This window comes from Sparus aurata, chromosome 3 (assembly GCF_900880675.1).
Source record: "Sparus aurata chromosome 3, fSpaAur1.1, whole genome shotgun sequence".
Taxonomy (NCBI): domain Eukaryota; kingdom Metazoa; phylum Chordata; class Actinopteri; order Spariformes; family Sparidae; genus Sparus; species Sparus aurata.
The window spans coordinates 21,500,406-21,525,800 of NC_044189.1; the positions used below are offsets into that span (position 1 = coordinate 21,500,406).

The following is a 25,395-nucleotide window of genomic DNA, read 5'->3' on the forward strand; positions in this document are numbered from 1 at the left end:
GCAGATCCTCCACAGTGATGTGTAGCGAGGAACCCTGTGAGCTGGTGTCACTGCTGCGGGGTTTGATAAGAGATGATATGAGAGAGGTCTCACTCCTCCAAAAGGCTCCTGGCACGAATCCTGGACGAGGTATTTGATTCACCGCTGAGATGAAAACATTGTATTGCTAACTCAGCTGTGGAGGGATTAGCGGGGGAACGCGGGGGGAAGCAGGAGATGAGTGAGTGAGCGAGCGATTGAAATGATACTCCTCCGTGATCTGATGATTATCGATGGGGCTCAATGCCAAAAGTATTTTTTATGTAATTGCTGTTGTTATGAACCTGTAACCATCTACCTCCCGACGGTGTCTGTGGGTCAGGCTGCATAAGCTCAGTTCACTTGCTGTTGATTATGTGCAGTAATACAGTAGTTTGGATAATCAGACTAAATTGCTAAATTTACACCGCTGGAGAAGTTAAGCTGCCTTCCATATTTTAACAAGAGGCACTAATGATATCTGAAACTATAAAAATATAACCCAAGTTGTAATAAAACCCCACATTTGTCATGAGCATGTTAGCTGCAGTCAAATGTGTATATTAGCACAATGTGAACAAACAAGCTGCTAATTTAACATTTAAGCTGTACACAGTTTTATAAAAACACTTGCCAGTGAATATTAGCATTGTAAAGTATTTTGATTGGGAGGAAATGCTCTTAAAAGGTTGAGCAGCAATAAAACAACAATGGTTTACTGGCACATCACCATAAGGACATCATTTTATAGAACTAGCATGCTAATGTGTTAGCCAAGCTCCATCTTCGTTGTTGGGTCTTTGTTAAAAAGTTCTCTTTTTTCTGAAGTTAGCTTAGCAGTAATGGCCGCTAACTTCCTGTGCACTCCTCTCATTTCAGTGTAGAGCATCATATTGGGGTTACAGTATCATCAAAAAAGAGTACTATAATCAATTATTTTTAATTATGGTCTTTAAAAGAGGAAAAAATAGAGTTGTCATGTGCTGAATGTGTAGAAAACGTAATGGCTGTTCCACCTGCGAGCGTCCTGTTATCGCCCGTCACAGATGTGAGCTGTTTGTTTTGATTTAACGTTCCACATAAAATGTTAGACAGCGTCAGACAGGCTAATTTTACCCCTTAATTGTCGCTCTGATAGACAAAATGTAAACCTTTGCTCCCCTGCCACGGCTGATTCAACATGATTCAGCCAATCTGTGCGAAAACACGCCGTGACGGATCGAATTTATGTCCGCTGTCACAAGGTGATGCGGCGAGAGTGACTCGATGACTCACCTCATTAAAGATTTTATTGGATAAAAATTTGATTGGGCCAATGGGAGAGGCGAGGCGTGAGCTCTTCATGAGCTCCTTTTTCTGCTCATTTCATGGCTGTTAGAATTAAATTCAGATGTGTGTGTGTGTGTGTGTGTGTGTGTGTGTGTGTGCACCAGGCTTATTATTGCTTTGCAAAGTGTGAAATGGGATATTTGTGAATGCTTAATGGCGCTCTGATTGTATCTGGACAGTTTGTTTCTGATACACTGAAGTCTCTCGGTCAATGTGACGCTGAAGAAATCAAATCTGCGTCAGCGCGCTGAGTGTTTTACACGAGGTCTGGATGTTACTTCAAGTCCGCGAGCCAAGAACCCGTCAGTGTCAGCGCCGCTCGTCGTTCAGCGTTTGGGCTCGTTCTCCTGCCACGCTCTGGCACGCACAGTCGGTGCAGCATATGTGTGTGTGTGCACTGCGCTGGGTTTCTCTGTGTTTGATTTTGTGTGTGATCCATTTGGCTCGCTGTCGTCCCACAGCCTGGCACTCTTACTCTGTGTGTGTGTGTGTGTGTGTGTGTGTGTGTATGAATGGCTGCAAAACCAACCTTCTGTTTTCACGCCTTAAGAGACCCCCCCACACACACACACACACACACACACAAACAGATCAAACGGCACACACAAACGCGACGCCGGGCCAAACACAATGGCAGCAGGCGCCGGGCCAACGCATGCCGCATCATCATCATCACCTGGGAAGTGTCCATGGTCGCCTCAACAGGAAGTGCATCACAGCTCCTGCCTGTCCTTCTGCACTACCGGTGTAGAACCTCGTTTTAACTCTTGGTATGTTTCACTCACGTGGATGAACACAACATGCGAAGGATAAAACGTATACGATGTTGAAACACACTCGATATTCCTGCGTCTCTTCTTTCTTTATAGATTTACAGCTACTCTTTAGAGCGTTTGTTGATAATTTTGAACATTATCCTTCTTCATACGGCAAACTGACATCAGACAGTCCTCACGTTCACTGTGCTATTTTGCCAGCGGACACCAAATCTCCCAGGATATTGTCTCTCAGGCGAAAATGTAAAAAGGAAAAACACAATGATCCAGTTGTATTTGCGGCTGCACAAGCAACAATCAGCTTTAAAGTGATAGTTTGGGGGCTGCTGATGTGAGGTACTTATCTCCAGTCAGTGCATGACCTGCAGGAGACATATTAGCTACGTTAAAGAAGGCACACCTAAAAATATATTTGTATATCGGCGTCAGACAGCCCTTTTCTTACACACAAACACCTACTTTGTGTCTGCTTTTGCGGCTATCTGGCGGCGATGTAAAACACCAAAAATGTTCGAAACATGGCGTGCACATAAACGGATGTACATTTTTTTATGTGGCTAAAACACGTCCTGCTCTTGATGCCGTTCAGCAGCACAATGCTTCTCCAGCTACTGCAGGTAACACACCGACAAGAGACAAGTACCTCATACAAGCCCACTTCAAAAGAGCCCAACCATCGCTTTAATTGAAAATATTGTTTTTTTTTTGTTGTTGACACGTTTTAATTAAAGCGAGGCCGAGGCTCCTTGGGGTAAACACCGACAGCTGGCAGTCAAATAACCACACATGGCCACTTAAGAGTCAGGAGAACTCAGTCAACAGCATAAAGATTCTGATTTTTTAAATAACATCGCTGATATGTCTGTTTTTTCCCCTGTTCTGATTCAGCTCAGCTACTGTCCCACTTGGGAAATTTGAGTTGTAGCAGCCAAAATGGAAAAAAACACATGAAAAGAGACTCAATTAGAGAAAGAAAACACGCGGCAGTTCAAGTAAAAACAGCAAGTAAAAGGGTGTTTTTTGTTGGATTTGCTCTGCGTGGCTTTATATGTTTTTTCTAACGAGACACTTTGACCTGAAGTGTTTCTTCACCGTCTACTCTGCAGCTAAATTGTAGGTTAATTAAGTGACCGGCACTGGCAGCGAGTGTGGTCTTCATGCGAGGCCGTTAATGGAATAGTCAGCTGTATCTAATTACAAGGTTGTGGCATTTGTGTTTATGGGAGAAACTGAAAGTGGCGATCGTGTGTTAACTCAGCAGACAGTCGCGCGTGGCGGAATCACACGAGCGTTCAGCTTTTCTGAAAGCGAATCGCTCGAGCTGTGAAATCTTGATGCCGACCAACGAGGATCTGTGAAGTGTCTGAGAGCGTCACAGGTTGTGTTGAGCTTTGTGTTTGTGTAGTTTTAATGGTTACTAAACTGAACACCTGAGGCGGGCGGTCTCAGGGTGTGGGGGAGGGGCTTTTAGCCGGCGGGCTGGGTGGAGGGGGTCGGTTTGCTGACGGGAGGAGAAATAAATGAGCTCTGAGATGAGAAGTTAAGAGAGCACGGAGACATATGGATGGGGAGCTGTCGGGCCCCAAACATGAAGATAGATGGGCTCCAGTTGTACCTTTAGGTCCAGCAAACATGTACGTGCTGGCATCTTCAGCTGCTGATGTTAGAGATTGAAAGACTCCTTTTTTTGGGGGGAAATCATATATTATTTACGAACTGCATAAACATAACGTGCTGAAAATGTGTCTTTATTTCTTCCTGATATCACGCGGCTGCCTCTCGTCCCGCTTTAAATGAAATATTAATGTTTTCTGTGGTTCACTTATATCCTACGGAGTCGAAGAAAATCAGAAACTCTTTAAAAAATGGAGAAATGTTCACCACAGAACAGCTTCATGACAACGAGGCCGTCGCACCACTCAGGTGTGTTTGAGATGTTTTTCTCGACTACCCAGAAATAGAAACCGCAGAAATAAATTCAGAACTTTATACCAGAAAGGTAAAAAAGCAGAGCTGCGTTCTCGTTGTTTCAGAGCTTTTGACCCACACTGGTCCGTCTCATTGTCAGGTGAGAACCTCCAGAACCTCAGCAGACCTCATAAACACACTTTCATGCAAAGAGTCTGTCTGAAGGTTCGCCAGCAGCTTTAACACTCAGGTGTGTGTTTTTACCTTTTACCTTTTTATTATGGGGGAAGAAAAACCTTTAATCATGCAACACTTCAAGTTATGACAGTGAAATGAGACATTGGTCGGGGAGGTTGGGACGTATAGACACTTCTTTCACATTGTAAGCTTATGGGAACACGTCTTTTGGCGCCGCCGTGCATCAGCTGACGTTTTAATTGGATGTTTTTTCTGCTCCCAAGCCTGGCGCCATTCCTCTGGGCTCGGGCTGCATCATGGAGAGTGTTGCACGTAGAGAACAGCCTTGAACACACGTCATGGTATTGCATAAATAACCAATTAAGTATAATTCTCACACAGAGACTGACGATGTCCTCATTAATAGGAAAGGAGGAATGGATGCATGTCTCAGTCGTTGTCACCATCAGTGTCATCTCCCTCCTCCCTCTCTGGCTGTCTCTCCATTATTCCCTCACAGATGAGGCGTCCTCTCCTCCCACGGTCCTTCGTCTTCCCTCACCTCTTCTTCTTCTTCTTCTCTGTCCTCGTGGCTCTCTGCAAGACATATTCCGCTCAGTTTCCTCCTGCTCTGCTCGCTTTGTGTTCGGAGTCTACAGAAAACCCCCAAGAGAGCCGGAGAGAACAGAGCGAATAGAAAAGGAGGAGGCGATGGAGGGAGGAAAGGATGGAGGGGGAAGGAAATAAGGCTTATAGGCACACCTGCGTTTGAGATTTTAAGCCACTAACCCCCCGCGCTCCCCCTCTCGTTACCCTTTTCCAGCTCTAAGAAGTGTCACTGCAGTAGATCTTTACAAAGCTTGCCGTCTTCCACCTCCTCCTGGTGGGCTATTATTAGGACTTTCATTACAAAATGCCAAAATGTGCCCTTTGCTACGTCGGTTCATTGTTCCCTAATAGCACCCGCTTTGGTTATTGTGGTTATACTAAATACCTCCCTGCAAAAAAAAGAGTGCCTGTCAGCAGCGTTTTTCATGCAGTAAGCATCATGACTGTAGCGCTGCGACGAAGTGGGGCACTGATGGTGATTTACTGAGACATCCGAAGCGCGCGGGACGTTTACATCTGAGTCTTTGATTCCAGGACGTAATAAGGGCAAATTCACTGTACTGTGTATGTATAATTTATGATTTCCAGTCACGGGAGTGAGAGTTTAAGTTGCATAAAGCATTTGTGCATCCTTCCCTGCATGCGGCCGCATGCAGGGAAGGATGCACAAATGCTTTATGCAACTTAAACTCTCACTGCTTTAAACCTGCCGGATAAAAGCACATCAAGAGCAGTTTGGGGATCAGAGTCTTGCCCGAGGACACTTTGCCATGCAGACCAGAGGAATCGAACCAGCAACTGAAGACGACAAGACGCTGGGTCTGCCCCTGAGCCACAGCCGCCCCGAGTTTAATGCTCACGTTGGTGATAAGATTAAAAAATACTGCTGCAACCCTTAAAAACATCACCTTGCGGGGCTCCAGGCTGCGACCACATGCGCCCAAAAAATCAGGGGATACAGTCAGTGTGAACCACCTGAGCTGAACCCCAGCTGAAGTTCACAAGGTGAGTACTGAGACAGCAAAAATAACCGCAGTGCTGTAGTTTCTGTGCAACGAAAGCAGTGGGGGGTCGTCATGATTAAGTGAGAGAGCAGGTGGGAAAAGAAGAGGAGTTATATGAAAGTGAAGAAAGAGAAATATTAATAAAGGAGTGTGAAATCGAGGTGTTGGCCACAATGCATCTACATATTTCATGTGCCCACGGGCTGTTGGCGTAGCCTCGGAGTAACCGCTCTGAAGTTAGGAGGAAGGAAAGGTGAGAAGGAAAGGAGAGAAGGGAAGGAGAGAAGGGAAGGAGAGAAGGAAAGGAGAGAAGGAAAGGAGAGAAGGAAAGGAACGGTGGTGGATGTTAATAGTCGTAGCACATTTGGGGTGAGCACCGGTAGAAATGATTAAACCCACTGAGACGTCACCCGTTGGTTTGTGATGATGAGAGTGCACGCACACACACACACAGTCACAGACACACACACACACACACACACACACACGGTCATCCTCCCAGTGATGACTTGAGCTGCAGAGTTCATCATCTGTCACGGTTTAAGGTCAGACAGGGAATGAGAATCCAAAAAAACACACGAGACAAATACCAGCTGACAGGGTCACCTCTCAGCAGCAGGCCAGCCTTGACATTTGTGTGTGTGTGTGTGTGTGTGTGTGTGTTTGTGTGTGTGTGTGTGTGTGTTTGTGTGTGTGTGTGTGTGTGTGTGTGTGTGTGTGTGTGTGTTTTCCTGGAGATACTTCTTAACTCACCCGAACAGTCCGCTGCCGTCTGCACTGTCCTCGTCCGCTGACCTTTGTGTTCTTTGTTTTCTCGGTTTGCGGATCAGAGAGACTCTTCGGAGCTTTTCACTTTGAATTTTGTCTTCCGCGCGGCAGGAAGTCGTTTCTGCTGCCTCTGCAATAAGTGCGATAATTGAAAACCAAACTGTGGTTGAAATTTCAACTCGGTGTCCTTAAGCCTTTGTGAGCCGCTGCCGCTGTAAGACGAGCTATTATTCTGTATTTTATCAAACGCCGCTCATTGATACTTGCTGCTCCTCCACCTTCACATCATTGTCTCTTTTTCCTCCACCTTCTCAGCCCTGCTCCAACTTTCCGGCCCTGCAGTCCAGCGGGACCATGATGCTCAGCAGCTCCGTGGAGGTGCCCAGCCCGGGCGGGATGAGCGGCCTTAGCGGGCTTAGCGCAGCGGCCCGGAACGTGGTGCGCTCCTCCAGCATCTCGGGGGCGATGTACAGCCTGGATAAGAGTCCTGGCAGCGGGGGGCCGGACTCCGCATCACTGGCCGGCAACAAGAAGCGACGCTCCAGTCTGGGAGCCAAGATGGTGGCCATCGTGGGGCTGTCGCAGTGGAGCAAGAGCACACAGCAGCTCAACCAGCAAGGTCAGGTTTAAGTTTGAAATGTTTCTGTTGGATGTAAACTTATTCCCTCACATTTTCTCTTATATTGAGAGATTTCCTGCTCTCACAGGTGAAGCAGGCTGTCCTCATCAGACAACACAAACATACAGGTCGACTACGATTACGATTCTTGTTGCCGTAGTTCTTATCAGGACAGCAAAAAAGGAGGTCAGGCTGTATAGGGAGGAGGTCGGGATGGATGGTCTGTCAAACAAGCACAGTGAATTTCAATGGTGACATATTCAAGCGGTTAAGTTACGTCACGTACAGAATGATGTGTACGTAACGTTGGTACGTTCGGAGCCTAAGTTACAAGAGTAACGTAGATATTTTTAATATTCTAATGTGTGTCTGACGTGTTTCTTTGCAGAGAGAAAACTACACCATCCACTTTAAAGTTCTCTAAAATAGCGCTGGTTTCTTCTCTCTCATTAAAAATCATAGAATATATGAATGTGCAAACATCTTTCATGTCACAAGTTTAATTGCTGGACACAAGATGCCTCCGTTGTCACTGATTACAGACTATTATGCACGTCAGGTTTCCACGTTACACTTGTGTTTGCTGAATATGAAAATGGCCCAATCCTGCTCGTAGGCCCGCCTCTTAAAATCCCATTTTCAGTGAGCGCGGTGGAAACTTTGAGCAATGAGTGTGAAAGCCGCCTTCTAGCGTGAAACTCTGCACGTACATCATTCTTCGCGGTGAAGCTTGTGAATTCAACTATAGCAAGAAGCAAGAACAAAGATCTCTGACTGCAGGGGGGACTCTACATTTTCGGTTTCGATTTAAGGATCAAAAATTCAATCCTCGCTCGGGAGAGGATTGTGGTGGGACATTAAATCACCTTTACCCTCCCAGCTCGTCTTTAACATTTCCAGAACATTCCTCCTGCCTTTATAGTGATTAAATGCTTCCCTGATGCGGTTGAACAGTTGAACAGTTGAACGCTGATCTAACCAGAGTGATTGTTGGAGTACGCAACAATAACATTTGCATAATCCACTCCAAAGGGTATCTGCTGGTGCACTGCCTCCGTTCTAATACCTCTAATATCTTTTTCAACAAGCTCTCACTGGCTTTACCTTTGTGTCGTATTATCATTGTAATGAGCCCTTTTTAAAAAGCCTTTAATATTATTGTACGCGCCCTTGTGTTGCTGAACGCCAGAGTGGGTCCTGACAGCGAGTATGCACGGTGGCTGTATGGTAATGACAGCAACACTATGTTCTCGTATGTGTCCTGTGGGGTGTAATTACAGATATTGTGAAGCAGCAACAAAAGCACTTCTCATTTTTGCGCCCCGGCGTCGGATAGGAGCGCGCTCACAGGAACAACACGTCCCACTTCGAGTGCTTTGTGAGAGCCGAGGGGCTCGGACTCGAACTCCTTTTTTTCCATTTGTCTGTTCGTCGATAACGAACGCGCCACTCGTTGTCCCGAAGTCCTCACAGAATGTTCTGTTTCTGCCTCCAGCACACTGAAGTGTAACCCTGCGAGAACAGCGTCTGCATGTTTGGTTGGCCGGCTCACTTCGTGGTCGTACAGTACGTGTGTAATCCTGTGAGAGCGCCGAGTCTTCTGACGAGATCTGAGCGTGGCGGCTTTCTGCTCTGTTTGTTCAAAGCGAGCGTCAAAATCACACTGTGGAGGACTTTCTGTGGAAAAGTGAATTAAGCTGATAACCAATTTATTTGTTCTAAGCAATAATGTAAAAATAAACAATGGCTCCAGCTTTTCAGATGTAAATATTCGCTGTTGTGTCGTCTTCTGAGATTTTAAACTGAAGATCTTTGTGTGTCCGAGAACTTGGAGGAGTCCAGATGAGTCAAACAATAAGAGAAGAGTCGTACAGATTATAATCAGAGAGCTGCAGTGATTAGTGGACTCAGAGATTAGTCCATTGACAGACAGATAATCACCAACTATTTTGGTAATCCTTTAATTGATGCAGTTTATGCAAAAATGGCAGAACATTTGGTTTTTGGCGTCTCAATATTCAGATTTTTATATCATGTCATCTTAAAGCTGCTGTGAGCGCCGTTTCAGCTAACTTCCTTCCAAACCTCAGCTAGCAAACGCCTCCTTCCTCTTTACGTCACCACATGAACGTGCAGCGCTAACCACCAGACGTAGCAACAAACAGGAGGATGTCATCTGAATATCTTCAGGTTTCGGACTGACAAACATTCAAAACACAAATGATTAATGAATAATCTGGGAAGTTTACTTGATATGCCCGAATTAAATAGTCCAAAATTAGCAGAGTTATGAATCGCCAATTTTGGATGCTTAAACGTTTTTTCTACTTCATGAAAAAGACAGAAACTGATCAGATGTTCAAATATTTATCTCTTCATCCGACTGTGGTTGTATTTAGTAAATATTAAAAGACCAGGCGGGTTCATATTGCTCTCTCTCACTCTCTGCTGCTGTGAGTTGATGGGCCGATGCTGAACGAGAAGATGGAGAGGAAGTGTGGCGTAACGGTGGTTTACTTCATACGTGTTCTCATGCCAGCTCTGACATGGTCGCCATATGGCTAATGGGCAGTGCACGCAGGAACACACACCTAAATCCTGCATCATCGTCTTGTATCATTACCTGTTTTTTAGTACCCATCAGGACGGGATGGCTGATGGCTTCACACACACACACACACACACACATAAAGAGCTCGGCGCACTCATGCACAGCTGACACTTGTCTGAAGCAGACAGAGCTGTCGATATTTTCACCACGGGGGCTTTCATGTCTGTGTGTTCGTGGTGAGGATGAGAGCACAATGGAGGGGAAAGTGTGGCCGTGGAGGCGAGGAGGGGCTGAGGATGTAGAGAAGAGGAAGGGGAGAGGAGGGGTGTGTCTAAATTTAGATGCTCTCAGCTGCCAGAGGAACACAACGCGCCTGAAACAAACAAAAAAAAACAGAAAAAAATCCCAGGATCCTGCAGCGCTCCTCACTCCTCCATCCACACCGCAGCAGCAGCATCCTCAGCTCCTGCATGGGAGTTTTGTTGCTGTGTCGGCGACAACAGGTTTGGAGATGCATGTCCAAAACAAACCTTCTGGACCGCCTGAGCTTGAGTATGAGTTATAACTAAACAGATGGTGCGTGCTTGGCTGGACTGTGTACGGGACAACTGTGAACGATACACATTAGAATACTTTAATTATGATGCAGCACTATAGAAGAGCTTTGTTACGTTAGCTGGCAGGACAATAAATACTGTGTGTCAGCAGGATTAAACCAAAACTGACAAACAGATTTCCACGACATGTTGTACTGTTAAAGGGAGGGATCAGATATTTAGATAAAGGCTGTTTTTGTACATTTTACATTGTTTTACAGGGAACGATGAATGGAACTTGATGAAACAGATGTGAGATTGTTCATAGGTGTGAGTACGACTTGATGCGGATCCTAAAATATAACAAGATCTAGCAGATCTAAATAACGTTAAAGGCGTTATTGATCAAATTCAGCTAGTAAATGTGGCTTTCCACTCACCCGCCGTTGCTTACACTTTCTAACGATTACACTAAAGAACTCAGCTGTTTTTACGTCTTTTATTCCGCCACAAACTACCAAGACTCTGGATCACAGACCAACAGGGTTCAACTATTGCTCCACTAACCTCGTTAGCAGCTGGGACAGATTTTCAGCATTGTTGCACGGAGAAAAACTAAAACAATCATTTTAGACCTTTCAACATTACTGACTCACAACAACAGTAATGTTTTTGAGGAAAAGATATGCACCTACGTAATGTGTCTACATACAAACGTGGTCAATATGGGCTTTATATTGGATATTGAATAAAGAGAGCGCTGGTTTCATCTCTACTCATGATTGGCAGATGTTATAAATGCAGGTGTGAGGCGGGAAAAGGTGCGGTTGGTGCACACCTGTTTGAAAGAAACTAACTGGGGCTGTAAACAGAATTAAAATCCAGGTCTCGGACGTAAATTCCTTCACGTAAAATCCATTCAACAAGATTACCTCACTCTGCTACCAGGAATCAGCTGACGTCCACGACAAACAAGGTTGTTAAGTCAGCGACCCGGTGCGGCTGAAATGACCTCAAACTAATCTGCTGTTTCCCCAGCAGTATAATTCATACCAGCTAGAGGCGAAAAATGTGTAGATGTAATGAGATGGGTGACCTACACGCTGACCGAAGGCCACACAGACGGACGAACGGGCAAACATTCCCCCTCGCTTGGCCGTGTTCGATTAGGGTCTTCTTTGTGTTCCTTCCTGGCAATCATTAACAACCCGGTCCGGTCATCTGCCACTGCTCTATGTTCCGAGTGACACATGCATCGACCGGCTGATGGGGAGGGTCGGCCCAGGTGCCCGGCCTCCCGCTTCGCTCGGTTGGTCACCTAACAGCCAATAAGGCGCCGGTTCAACTGGTCCCAAAAGAAGAGGGAACGCGTGAGGGAAGTAATTTGGACTCCGAATGCAAAATAAGAGACCCAAAGCACTCAGCAAAACCCATTAGATGCCTTCATTCTGTATTCCCAGTTATCATAATGTATTGCAAGTTAGATAATCGGATTTATAGAGGATGCTCGGATAGGAGTTTACAAAGTGATGAACGCTGACGAGACTCATGGAGACAAAAAAAAAGACAAAATGAGCCGAGACAGCGAGCGAATATGTCAGCGGCTCACCATTAAAGCGTTATTAGGTGGTAATTTGGTTATGGTGTTGTTATTGTGTCACAGTCTCTGCAGGGTATGTTCCAGCCGTGCTCCATTTTGTGAATTGGATCCAGTCAATTTACAACTATGAGCAGAATCTGTTCTGGTAAACTCCTTACGCAAGAGAGGAGAGGTGTTTTTCGGAGACGTGTTAAAGCAGGAATTGCACGTTATTTTCAGAACAGCTTCAATTCCAGCAGCGTTTGCAGCCTGTGGGGAGCGTCGTCTGGACAATGGAGGCGTCAAACCTGAAAAGAAGAATCACTGCTTTCAAAATGCAGCCGTCATCTTACCTCAGGTGGTTAAACTTTCATAACTCTGGCTTGTTTACAATACATAATCAATAATTGCTGTAAAGCTAATGTGAAATCAAACGACTTCATCTTCTTTGGTATAAAACTCCCACTAGTTAGTCGTTCCTCTGTTGTATTTCACTGTTGCCGACAAATAAAGCAAAAGCAATTTAAGGAAAAAGAATTTCAGAGCGCTCGATGTTTCTTATCTTATCACTCGATCTGCGGCCTCGTTTCTGCGCGTGTCAATCATCTTAACGTCTTCACGTGCACTCGTGTCTGACGCCTGAAAGTAGGACAAGGACATTTCTTTTTTTATTTATTTTATTTATTTTGGATGACTGCAGCCTGGTCGACATTTTCAGACAGCAGCTGAGACCTCCGACAGTTCTGAGTGTTAATGAATGACATTTAATCGTGCCCTGCGGCGGCGTCAAACAGTGAAGCGTAACTTCACAGAACCTCATCTCGTCGGGTTTATTTAACATCTCAGAAGTCTGTGGACCCGATATGACGTCTGTCTGTGAATGTGAGTCTGTCTGGATGAAGGTGCCAAGGTTAAAGGGATTATATAGATTATCTGTAGTTAAGTTGGATAAATTCCATCAGTTATCTCTGTATTAATGTCCACAGCGCTGAATATATCTCAGTCTCCTTCGAGCTCCAACTGTGCCATTGTCTCATTATTCTGGGTTTTGTAACAGGCGAGCGTCGGGGATGGCATTTAGGTTCTGTCTGTGTTCTGTGTATTGCCTGCTATTATTAGCAACAGTTAGCAGAAACACACACACACACAGACACACACACAGACACACACACGAATGGTTTCCCAGGTTTAATGGGTGAGTCACTCCTCCGCTCAACGCGGCCTCATCTCCTGAGCAGGTTTTATCCATGGCTGTGAAAACGGAGCCAGCAGAGCAGCTCCCGGTTCACTGCGAGTCGGCTCGCGGAGAAACACGCGCCTCTGATGAGATGCAGCGCGCCGGGAGAGTTAGATTAAAGGAAACCAAGCGAGTGTTTGTGTGTGTGTGTGTGTGTGTGTGTTTTTGGTGAGCGTCCCAGTGAAGGGCTTCAACCCTCACCCTCCCAATTTGTACCAGCATTTGCATTTGAAGTCTTTTTTTTGCCAAATGCAGCAGATATAAACAAGTTATTAATTCTTTACCTGTTACCCTGAAATAGAGGGATGAAAACGAACGCGCTCTCATGTGAGGAGGTGTGCGCGTACAGTTGTGTATCCCTGTACATTTACACTCGTTCGCCTCAACCCACTCGACACCTCTCCTCCTCTTTTCTCAAGCTCGCATTTCAGATTCCTTCAGATATCCTTTATTTAAATCTCCTGCGTGTTTATTTCCGCGGCGCTGCAGATAGATTGATGGATACGTTGGAGGAGCACCAGAGAACCACGCGGGGAAAAGAACCAGAGATGGAAAAAAGTGAAATGAAATAATAATCTGACACGGAGGGAGAATATTTGTTTGCTTATTAAATTGATTCCAGCTTTTGTTCTGATTCCAGCAGCCGCAGCAGCATCTCTCTCACACAAATCATTTGGAGCTGGCTGACTGTAACAAGGACGGAGACTTTCACCATCGCGACTTATGATCAGAATCCCATTTGCCTCGTTTCTGACTCGGTATTATTTAGTGTCAATAAAACAACGCTGCTGTTTCTGTTTCATTTCCCCGCCTATACAAACAGCTTGATGAAGTGTCTGATCCACAAGTGCTGCTCCAAGCATTTTGTGTTGTTATTGTGTGATGCCAACGACCCAAAATATAAGAATCAAAGCATTTATAAGCTTTGTTTGCAAGTGAAGAGTGAAATTAAAGGCACAAAGCTTTCAAATCAACAGAAATTCAACCTGAAAATCCCATCGGACTAAAAGCCTGTTTGTTTAACGTCCGTTGTTCCAAAGATACACACTCTGCTATCGCTCTCGCTAGCTGCAACAACCTTAACCAACAACAGTCTTTGGGAGAACCGGCTGGCAGACAAATGAGCTTTTGGTCCGATGGGACATTCAGGCGTCTGAAAAATGGGCAGTCCTCGAAATGATATTCTTAAACGGGGCTCTGGGCAACAGTTTATCTCTGCTCTGGTGGGCTGGATTTGGCTCAGAGTTGGGCCAGTTCTGGTGTATTCGGTTTGCTCTTGGCTGCCATGCTACGGCCTGCTTGTGGCTCGGATCTGGCACACAGGACCGGACCACCCTAGTGCCATCGTTCCATATGGCATGTGGGCCAGTTTAGCTATCTGAGATTGAATCCCTTTGAACATAAATCATGAATGAGACTGGCTTTAGTTTTCAAGTTTAAAAAGACCCAAAGGAAGGACTGAAGCAAGACAAAGTGATCATATTTACGACCGAAACTCAAAGTAAAAATCTAAATTTGCGGATTCCAACCTTTCTTTAAAGGGATATTCCAGTGTAAGTTTATTCCATGGTCTAACACACCGTGAAACTGTGTTAGACTCCCTCTCGAGAGATCAAGTTAGCAGACTGCTAATTTACGGAGTTTTATCAACCTCAGAAACGACCACACGACAACAATACACTGCAGTAAATTGATCCAAATATAAACCGCCACCAAAAAGCCACAAATAATGCTCAGAACAGCACCAAACTTCAGCAACAGTACAAATAGGGTCTCAGCACATAGTCCGGGGCATCTAACCTCCGCTAGCTTAGCTGGATTTCTACTGAAAAGCTGACTAAATTTACCACTCTTCTGCAGCAGCTTCCTGTTGACGGGAAGTCCCGACGAGTCGATTACCGAGTGCAGTAGAGTTCCGCGGCTCATGGATGAAAATGTATGATTATGACTCCATGGAAAAGCAATTAAAGTTCATATGTGTCTTACCTGCCAGTTTGTAACAGTTATTATCGAGAGTGGACAGGGAAAAGAACGGAATTGAGCGTTTCTAACCGCACTCGGTAATCGTCGCGTCGGGACTTCCCCGACCCGGAAGCTGATGGAGGAGAGTTGAAATCTGTTTTTAGCTTCACAATAGAAATCCAGCTAAGCTAGCGGAGGTTAGATGCCCCGGACTATGTGCTGAGACCCTATTTGTACTGTTGCTGAAGTTTGGTGCTGTTCTTAGCATTATTTGTGGCTTTTTGCTGGCGGTTTATATTTGGATCCATTTACTGCAGTGTATTGTTGTCGTGCGGTCGTTTCTGAGGTTGATAAAACTCCGTAAATTAGCGGTCTGCTAACTTGATCTCTCGAGAGGGAGTCTAACACAGTTTCACGGTGATTTAGACCATGGATTAAACTTACACCGGAATATCCCTTTAACACGAGAACAGCTAATGTAGCTTGTGCTTAAGTTCATGGGGGGGAAGGTCAAACCTAACCCACTGAAGTTTACCAGCATACATGTGGATAAATGTCCATCAAAGCCCCGACGAGGTGGTTTTGATAGCTACACTGTTTGATAGCCTGCAGACTTGGACACATGTTGTGTACAGTTCCGGTTATTAATGATAAGATGTGTGACTCTGTTGCCGGGAAAATGCTCGGCTACAGTTTTGCTTTAATCAGTTCGTCTGAACTCCAGCGAACATAAAAATCTTTTGATGGCTTCCTGAAGAATGCTGCGCTCCCCCACAGAGGCGGCTCGGCAGGACAGGCTGATGTGATGCAGATGGGAGATAGCCGTGGATAGCTATTTTCTAGGGAGTCTGTTTCTCGTCCATCGCTGGTGTATCAGCTGTAGACACAATTCAATACCCATAACAGAAATGCTTTCATCTGAACAGAAGAATGCCCTGTGTGTGTGTGTGTGTGTGTGTGTGCAGATATTCCCTCATTGTCACTTATATAACGTTAGACGACCGTAGCGGAAACTCTCCTTCCCCCGATGACAGTCGGCATTCTTTCAATTCCAGATTCTTCTCTCCCTCATAATTGAAGATGTGTATCGTGATTTAAATGTTTCTCCGTCTCAACAATCCTGTCGGTGGTTTTTGTGATTGTTTGAGCGTATGAAAGTGATCGAGGATTGTTATGGCTAGAGAAAGAAACACACAACAATAAGCTTAACAAAAGGTCGCAGATGACCGCGTCCACCGGTTGAAAACATTTACCAGAGCGTAGACCAGGCGTTTGAGTACTTAGGGGTGTTTTCACGGTGACTCACTCGTGCCCTACTTCTAGCTCTGTCTCTGAGTCACAGCTAGGAAACACATTTCAGGAATTTTGGCAGACATTTTGGAAAGGGTACAGTGATCACATCCATCGAGGGAAAATTTCACGACTGCGGAGAAGAATTGTGAACACAAACGAGCAGTAACAGTGGATACGAAGCTACGCACTCGAAATAGTAACACAGGAAGCTGTTGAATCTCTGCAGCATCTGTGCCGTGGCAGCACTTGAACTGCCCTTGTATAATAATAAACCCTTTTTTCACAGGATGAATACACATGATAGCTATTCATATTCTGTATGACTAATGGAAAAGAAGTCGTCCTTGTGTGCTTCAGGTGCGACTGCCGCTCTGTTGTCTCCCACTCCAGCGCCGGCTCCACCGGCTCATTTCTCTTTTGAAGCGGATTGAGTCACTGGCTCTCCTGACACACACAAACTGAAACCTTACTCGTGTCTCTAAAAGCTTTCTCTTCCCCACCGGTGCTTTTAGAGGCTACAAAACACCAGCTAAGCTGACCGGCAGTCACTTTCTCTCCCCTTTCTGTCTCCCGTCTCTCCACTCGCTGTACTCCCTCGTCGCCCTCTTTGTGCTCCTTCCAGCTCGCTGACATCTTAATTTTCCCTCTCCTTTATCTCCCCTCCCTTCATCTCCATCTTTTTTTTTCTTTTTTTGCTCTCGCTTTCACTCAGAACGTCTATCATGTTTTCTCAATCTCGCGTGCTCTATTCTTAGCCAGACAGATTGTCCAGCCACTCAGCTGTGAATCTGTCTCCGTACCTGCGAATGTGCGCGCGTACAAATACGCTTTGCCGGTCGACCAAGTGTGAACTGATCTCAGTTGTAAAGCCCTTCACCTGCAGTCGCATACAAATATGTTTGTTTGCTTTCTTGCTGAGATTTAAATGAGGGTTTTGACACCAGTCTGTATGTAAATATGAAGCGCACCACCAACAGCAGGTCGCTGAGCTTGGTGCGAAGACAAAGGCAGTCCTGGTTCTGTCCAAAGGTAACAAATCCGCGGAGTCAGTGGTGTCAGATGAAGATAAGGTAGCTCATCTCTATCAACGGATAGAGTTTGGCACTGGAAGTCATCAGTTTCATGCAGGCAAACCGTCCTCGTGGAGAATCAAACATCAAACAATCCAAATGTCGTCAACTCCACTTGCATCTCAATTTGCTGATAGGATTAGAAATAACTAGAGCTGTAATCAACCAAAGAAGTCCATGGTCGACCGAAGACGTGAAATTTCGACTGACGGACACTAATCTATAGTCCTGGTAGCCTTCCGCCTAATTCATTATAAATAAACATAAACACTGGTAGTCTGTTTGCTTTAGATTAAATCGTTTTTGACCCTATTATTTTGCACTGACATTAATTAATTAAAATTAATTAATAAACACACTTGAGTCTGTCGGCTCCGACAGCGTTTTACATCACGGTCATCTGCGCAAAATCATAGTCCATGATTTCCAAAAATATACATGTCAGCTATAATTGACAGACACGATCTATTAGCCTAAAACTTTTACTCTTAAACACAAAAGGCACGTCCACTTTAAGAAAAAATAATTGTTCATATACTTAAAACAGACGCAGACACGTCAGCTTACCGTTTTTAGGTGATCTGCCATGTTTGTAGTCGGGCTGTGATATACAAACTGTTGCTTGCAAACTTTGCATTCGACTTTTTTTTCCATTTTTATAATATGCTGCCACACTGCTGATGTCTTTGACATGGTAGAATACGAATGACTGTAAATGAAACGCTTAAAAGTAAATAAATATTTAACAAACCACCAACCGATGCCTTCTAGTAAGTTCTTCAATCTGTTTGTCTGTAGTGGGTTGGGCTAATCCAAAATAGTGAAAACAAGGGGGGTGTTCTGAAAACACCCCCATTAGCACTCGGTACTTTCCTCCTGATGGCGTCAAATGCCATATGCAGGACACACAGCATTGGGATGGAGAGGACCTGCTTCGTGTTTACGCGCTGCCACAGCAGCATGTAATTAACACGGCAAAAATCCACCAATCAGAATTTTGGTCGAGCCAGAACGTATCGACCAATAAATCGACCAGTCGACTGGGAGATTACAGCCCTAGAAATAACGATCTAGAATATCTGTACGTTTGCCGACTACAACCGCACTAGATATTCTAGATATTCGTAAGCACAGAAAAATTGTCTGTTGCCGCCATAAGGCTTAATCACCATCAGCTGGTAGCCAATGGGCTCCAAGGAGTGGCAGCATAGAGTAGATTTACAAAGAGGTAAAGTAATCCTGCATTTTTTAATACTTAATAAGCTGACCTTTGATGGATTTGAGGGCTTCAGAATGTCCACAATGGAGGAAGTTATTGCAATTTGTAAGCGGTGTAACATATCGTGCAGGTGTATTTCCCACACGTCAGACTGTTCCCTTAACAAAAATGCAGCTCCACTCAGTTCAGTTCAGTTCAGTGGTTTGTTGTTGGAAATCATGGGATATATATTCTCTCACACACCACGTCGCTCACAGCTAACCAGCTGAGGTGTTGTTCATATATGTTGGGGGCTTTTAGACGATGTGGCGACCCACAATAACAGCGTACGAGCTCTCAGATTCAGCAACCGTGAGCAAGAGCACTCAGAGTGGCACAGCAGCAAGCTTTTACATGGCAGTCAAGTGACACTGAGCTCAAGAGTGTGTATGGTGAGTCACCATGTTGTGTGTGTGTGTGTGTGTGTGTGAGTATTAATATCGGTGTGCAAAATACCTATAATCAGGGTGTCATTACCACTCCTCTCGGCATGGAGAGCTGTAAACAGACAATTACACAGAAAACACAGCAGCCTGCTGCCGGGAAAGAATAAGGTGGACTGGAGAGCAGCTACTGGCGCAGAGGAACAACGCACACACACACACACACACACACACACACACACACACACACACACACACACACACACACACTTATGTTTGATTTCTAAATCTGTGTCATGGCACAGGGAGGCTGCTGCTGCACTGCAGGAAACATCGACTCAGAGATTCTGTTTGGTTTTGAGACTTAATATGTTTTTTTGCTTTTAAGTCAGACAGCACATTTATTCTGGTGAGCAGTTTCTCTGCAGCGAACCAGACATGACTGTGTTCTCTCTTCGCTGGTGTGTATGTTCTGTCCAGTGTTTAACGTGCTTTATGTCAAGGTTTCATGAAATGTTTCTCCCCGTACGCTGGTCTGCCATCTTGCATTGTTTGCCCATCAACAGTTGAGTAATCGAGAAGGAAATTACATCTGAATTAGATTACTCCTTTCCTCATAGTAATTAATTGTCATTAGACAGTAGCGCGTGGCATATTAACTCACTGACAGACATCCTGCCATACATGGAGGTTTCACATTTGAGGAAATCATTTCCGATGTAGCTCGCTGTAGACGTCCACTCCCTCGCACGCAACGACAAAACAGGAGATTAGTTTTGTTTATGGCTCATGTGTTATCATTAAACACTAAGTAAGCTACACTTAACTCTTTGGCACATTTATTTGCTTTTACACGCGCTGCTAGAGTTTAAACGACTGGCTTAGAGAAGTGGACCGGCTGGCGGTGTCTCATAAATGGTTGAATTGTAAAGAACAATGTTTTAGGAAGAGCACACACACACACACACACACACACACACACACACACACACACACACACACACACAATAAAACTAAAGAGACACACTTAGAGATACGAGGGAGTTATGTTTAATGACTTTCTTGCAGAGTTAAACGAGGACATCGTTATCGATCCCGTACCTGGCTAGATGTTTCCCCTCGTTTCCAGCTCTTATGCTAAGCTAAGCTAACCCTCTGCAGTCACTAGCACATAGACATAGCAGTGGTTTCCATCCACTCAGCTTTAATAGTAACTACAGCAGTTAGCGGTCGTCACCTGACAGCAAGCACTGATGCGGGGACGCGATAAGCTGCTTTCATTTTTCTTTTTCTAACCCACATCACATAAAACAACCACAACGTAACTTTGGCAGAGTGTGTTATATGTGTGTTAAAGTGTGTTGACGTAGGATCCCGTTATCCCTATTAAGACTTGACAGAGATAACACACTGGAGGATACTTTGTGTTGATGTGCCTTTGAGCAACGCAGTGAAACAAGAAGGCGGCTGATTTCCCCGCATGAACATCCTGCAGGATGAAACCATTATCCTCCATCTACATATTTAACAGGCAGGATAGAGAATAAAGTTGAAATTCCCTGAAAGAACAAGTTACATGAAGTTTGTATTATATATAATATAAACTATATATATCCTGTGTCATCCTCTGGCTCACCGGCTGTGATCTTATATAACTGTATGACACATAAACACATCTCTGAATCACGGATTGGTAAATACAGCCGCTCTTCTTACTTTAGCTTCTTCCTCAAGTCTTCCTTTCTTCCAAATTTAGAAAGGGTCCATCGGTATAGACACCAAAACAGATCTTTCATCTCCAGCGCTCATGCCTGGTTACGGTTGCTATGCATGAGCGTTGCCGTCAGCGGTGCATCCAATAGGCATGTCGGCGCGGCCGGGGAGTCTAAAAACAGCATTCTATATTACAGCATATAATGAGAAAGGCTTCATCAGTGCTCTCTCCAAATGTCAGAGCAGCTTTAATGATCTGCTGAGCACACACACACACACACACACACACACACACACAGAAGCTATATACTGTGTGTTTTTGCGTTAGTGCCCTTTTTCTGCATTGTTGGCGTTTTCAGTAATCCCACCTTTCTCTATTTCCCCCTCTGCTATTAATTCTCTCCACCGAAACTATAAGTACGATCCATCCCCGCCGGTTTTTCCCGTCTTAATCTTCTTCGCCGTGACTCGATCTCGCCCTATCGTGACTGTCAAACACGGCTTGCATTAGTAGCTTTGACTGATACCTCGGTTCGTACGCACGCTAAGAAAGTTTTGAGGGTGATTGCTCTCCCAGGCTGCACGGTGCCTTCAGGGACGGAGTGTTGCTCGTCACAGTGGAGCCGAGTGGAGACACTTTTAACAGCACACAAAGAACCCTCTCTAACATGGTAAAGCACAACAGCTTATGTAATGTTGTCATCCTAGCTGCTCAAACAGTGTACATGTGCGACTACCTCTAATTACCTCCTCCAGGATGTGTGTGCATTTGATGTTAACGCTGTGTAACAAAGTAAGTTCAGCAGAGCTGGAGGAGAAAATGCTCTAAATAATTGAGAGTGGATGGAACGGCAGCAGAGATAAGAGTTGTGTGATAGAGATGGACACAGGCCAAAAAAAACCCAAACAAACTGGGGGAACTACCAGAGAAGGAGCGTGTGAGTGATTTGATGAAGCCAGTGTAATGAAGGAATCAGTGCGTACGTGGAAAAAAAAGACAGCAGGGAAACAAAGAGCTGCGATGAAAAAAAGAAAGGAAAGTGTTTGGAGATACGATTTAAAGACGGAGGAGAGAAGTGGTGTCAGATTAAGGGGTGAGACTCGTGGAGAGGACAATACGAGCGAAGAACGACACACAGAGAGAGGAAGAGAGAGAGAGAGAGAGAGGGAAAAGGCTTATGAGCGAACACGCCGGCCGGGGCTCTTGGTGCAATGCAGACGGCATTGCCATGGAAACGAATGGAGGGAAAGCGCAGACGAGGAGGAGGGGATTCGAAAGGAAGGAAGAGATCACTTCTTCACACCACGGGGGGATGGTGGGGGGATGTTATGATGGGAGGGGAGGGGCCGCCTGTCAATTGAGTAACAAGTACGCCTGTGAAGTTAAATGGGTGGCTACTTGATCGTCCAAAGATGGGCGTACGGTGGAGATGCTCCACTTGGGTGTATGTACTCATGTCTTGTTCTGACAGATTCATCATCATTACAGACAAACTCGTAACCTGATTGTTCAGTTATGATTTTAACACAAACTTTGTCTTTTTAACAAGCTTTATTTTTACCTTGTGAGACCATTGGGGAGACATCCTCATTTATAGTAAGTCAAGATGTAGAACAACACCAGAAAAACATCTGGAGAACAAGATTTGTAGGACTCTACATCTCTGCAGCGCTACAGTACTTCATTATAATGCTGTTTTTACATTTTACTTTTATTAAAAAAGTTGCAGCTGCTGCAGTTTGGATGTTGCCTTTGGCCAAATTGCCTTTTTCAATATTGTTTCACTTAGTTGTGCAGCCATGTGTGATAGCTAAAAGTTGAATATGGGATAATATATGTTCTGTGTTGTAAATGGTACAAATAAAAGATAAAATCTATAATAATTATAAACAGATAAAATGACAGAATTGTTAAGTTTACATGATTTAATCTTCAAAGAAATGTCTTTCTTATAATGTCCATTTCTGCAGCACCTCAATTCACTCTCTGTCTGAACGCTCCACTTCAGACTCCTTCCTGAAAAGCCCAGTCTGCTCTGATTGGTCAGCCCTCACACGCCTGAATAGGCACCGCCCACCGTCTTTCCACGCCAGTCGGCACAGTGTCCACACGCAGAGAGACATTTATATCGCACCTATATACCTGCTTTACGATCATTAAGACATGGAACGCTAAAGTTATGGGACCTTTAAAAGTGCAATATTTAAGAATCTTACTTGAAAACATTCGAACATGAGCTAGAATAATCAACTAAATTGAGTGAAGTTAGCATGCTAACCAGCTAGAAGCAGCCCGACCAGGTCAAACATTTCTTTGCTAGTGGTGGAAACGACGACACTCCCAGTCTGGACCACTAGATGCACGGCTAATCATGCTAACGAGCTAACCCCAGCCACAGTTTGCTATCACCTTTAAGGCCTTTTGCAGATAACTCCACGTATAATTAGCACTCTGGTTAAATTCTGATTACTGGAAGATATTCCCTGAGTGAGTGCCAAGATTATGTTATGAGTTCAGAGTTAAATGGGATGAAATATACGGTGGCAGCATCTGTATTAAAGCTGGTCTTGCTTGACTTTTACATGCCTGCACGCATATTCATCAATTAAGGACGAGGTGGCGTTCGGGTTACTGTTGCAGTGATGCTGCTGTTCCTTTTGTTTCAGCCCAGAGCGCAGGAGTTTCTGTGAAATGCTACCTCAATGGATTCATTAAAAAAAAAAAAAAAAAAGTGATGGAGGATGAGCCTGTCGCAATGGCGCCAGTTGTCTCAGGTGGCATTGTCTGGGTCCAGATCCGAGGGCGGGGGTTGTCATGGCAGCAGGAGTCCATGGAGTTTGTCTGGGAGTGATGCTGCAAGCACACACGCACACACACATGCCACACACACTCTTCCTCTCTCCCTGTCTGTTGGAAATATTCTTGACTGCAGGATTATAAATAGAAGGCAGCAGAAGGCAGCACCCCTCTCTTCATCTCCGACACCCGTGGGACCCCATCATTCTCGTCTTCCTCCTCACCCGTTTCTCCTCGACACTCGCTCTCGACTCTTGTCCTCTCACTTCTCTCTCCCCTTATTAAATCTCCTCGTCTCAGCCCCCCGAAGTCTCATCATGTGGCTGTGTTTGCTGTCTGTTTATCTCCATAGTGATGGTGATGATGCAGGGTGTCTGCGGTTGTCATGGCGACGAGGATGGGTGCGGCGAGGACGCTTAATGAGCTCGGAGCTGCTCAGGCTAATGAAGTGGGACGGCTGTACCTTCCTGCGTGTGCGCTTAACTGGCAGCCATGAGTGTTAAAAGTCTCCTTTGGTGACTTCACTGCACCATTCCACTACATGTGCTCCTATAGAGGGGGGATGTACGAGTTCCTACAGCAGCTGCACTCATAACGAGCCGCATAGACGCCGTTCTGAAACAGGAAGCGAATCAGTTTGTTCCCTTTGACCTGCTATGCAGTGATTCACCTCCAAATTAACTAGCTGAAGGGGAAAACTTAAGAAATTTCTAAGAATTTAAACCCCTGCAGCAGGATTTAAAAAAGCATATCTGCCCGCCTAGAAAGCCACCGTCAAAGAGAAGTCCAAGAAATGAGGCTTTGTCGAGGTCTTTATAAAGCAAGCTTTGCCGACACAACGGCTCACAGCAGCTCTTTCATCCTCCCAACCCGACTAAACTGTCGCCCTCACGTGCAGTCACAGTGCGTTAGTAAGTGTTGCACGGAGGTGTGAATGTACAGACGGTAGTGCTGTCTAGTGTCAGCGTGGCGTTTGTCAGCGAATGTGTGCACATGTCTCCGTGGATCCTTCTGCTGAATGGCTTCTTTTATTGCTTTATTGTTTATAGGTGTGGAGCCCAGGGAGAACGGAGGTGTCTCTTTTTGTCTCGCTCCTTTTACACCTTCTTCCACTCGTCTACCAGCCTCAAACTCTCAGTGTTTAAAGGGCCAGAAGTTGCGGAGAAGTAATTTAAACTCAGACCTTAATGTGGTAGTAATACAAACTCGGAAAAATGTGCCTGGATAAACAAGCTGCTGTCGGAGGAAAATAAGGTCAGCCTGCAGAAAGGTAGATATAAACAAGGTAAAACAAATATATATACACAAAGTGAAACAGGAACATGTTGTGTTGTCCTCTCTGGTCATTTTGTTTATTCAGTTGAAATAAAATGAAAATGAAGGAGGTATATTATTCAGTTTGTCTTCCATGTTTGTGGAGAGCCTGCGTCGCCTCTTCTGACCCCTTGGAACTTTGTGTAATGTTGCGAGAAAGATAGCGAGGACAACGACGGGAGCGATAGAAAACGATGAAGGAAGGGTTTGTCTGCCTCACATGACTCACTCCGACTGTGCTCTGCGACTTTGAACTCAGCATGTCGAGCCACACAGAGATACAGTGTGTCATTACAGGGGATGATGCCCTGAAAGCTTCTTCTGGGGTTAGCAGCTCTCCGGCTCGCTTCCGTTCTCCCAGCGTCAGCAGAGCTGCAAAGCCTAAATACCTTACCTCCCCCCTCAGCTCAGCCTCCCTGACTTCCTCTCCAACCCGCCGCCACTCGCCACATTCCTCAAGCTGCCAATTTGTGTGTGTTTCCACCTTGCAGGAT

At 45.1% G+C, this 25,395-nt stretch overlaps 1 protein-coding gene across 3 annotated transcripts in view; it reads left to right on the forward strand.

Annotated features, from left to right (window-relative positions):
• Positions 1-25,395, forward strand: part of rims3 (regulating synaptic membrane exocytosis 3) — a 38,741-nt gene that overhangs the window by 4,542 nt on the left and 8,804 nt on the right. For all 3 annotated transcript variants that reach the window (XM_030412921.1, XM_030412923.1, XM_030412922.1), the window contains one exon: positions 6,905-7,208. In XM_030412921.1, coding sequence (XP_030268781.1) covers positions 6,905-7,208 — 304 coding nt within the window. The remainder of the gene's footprint in view (positions 1-6,904; positions 7,209-25,395) is intronic.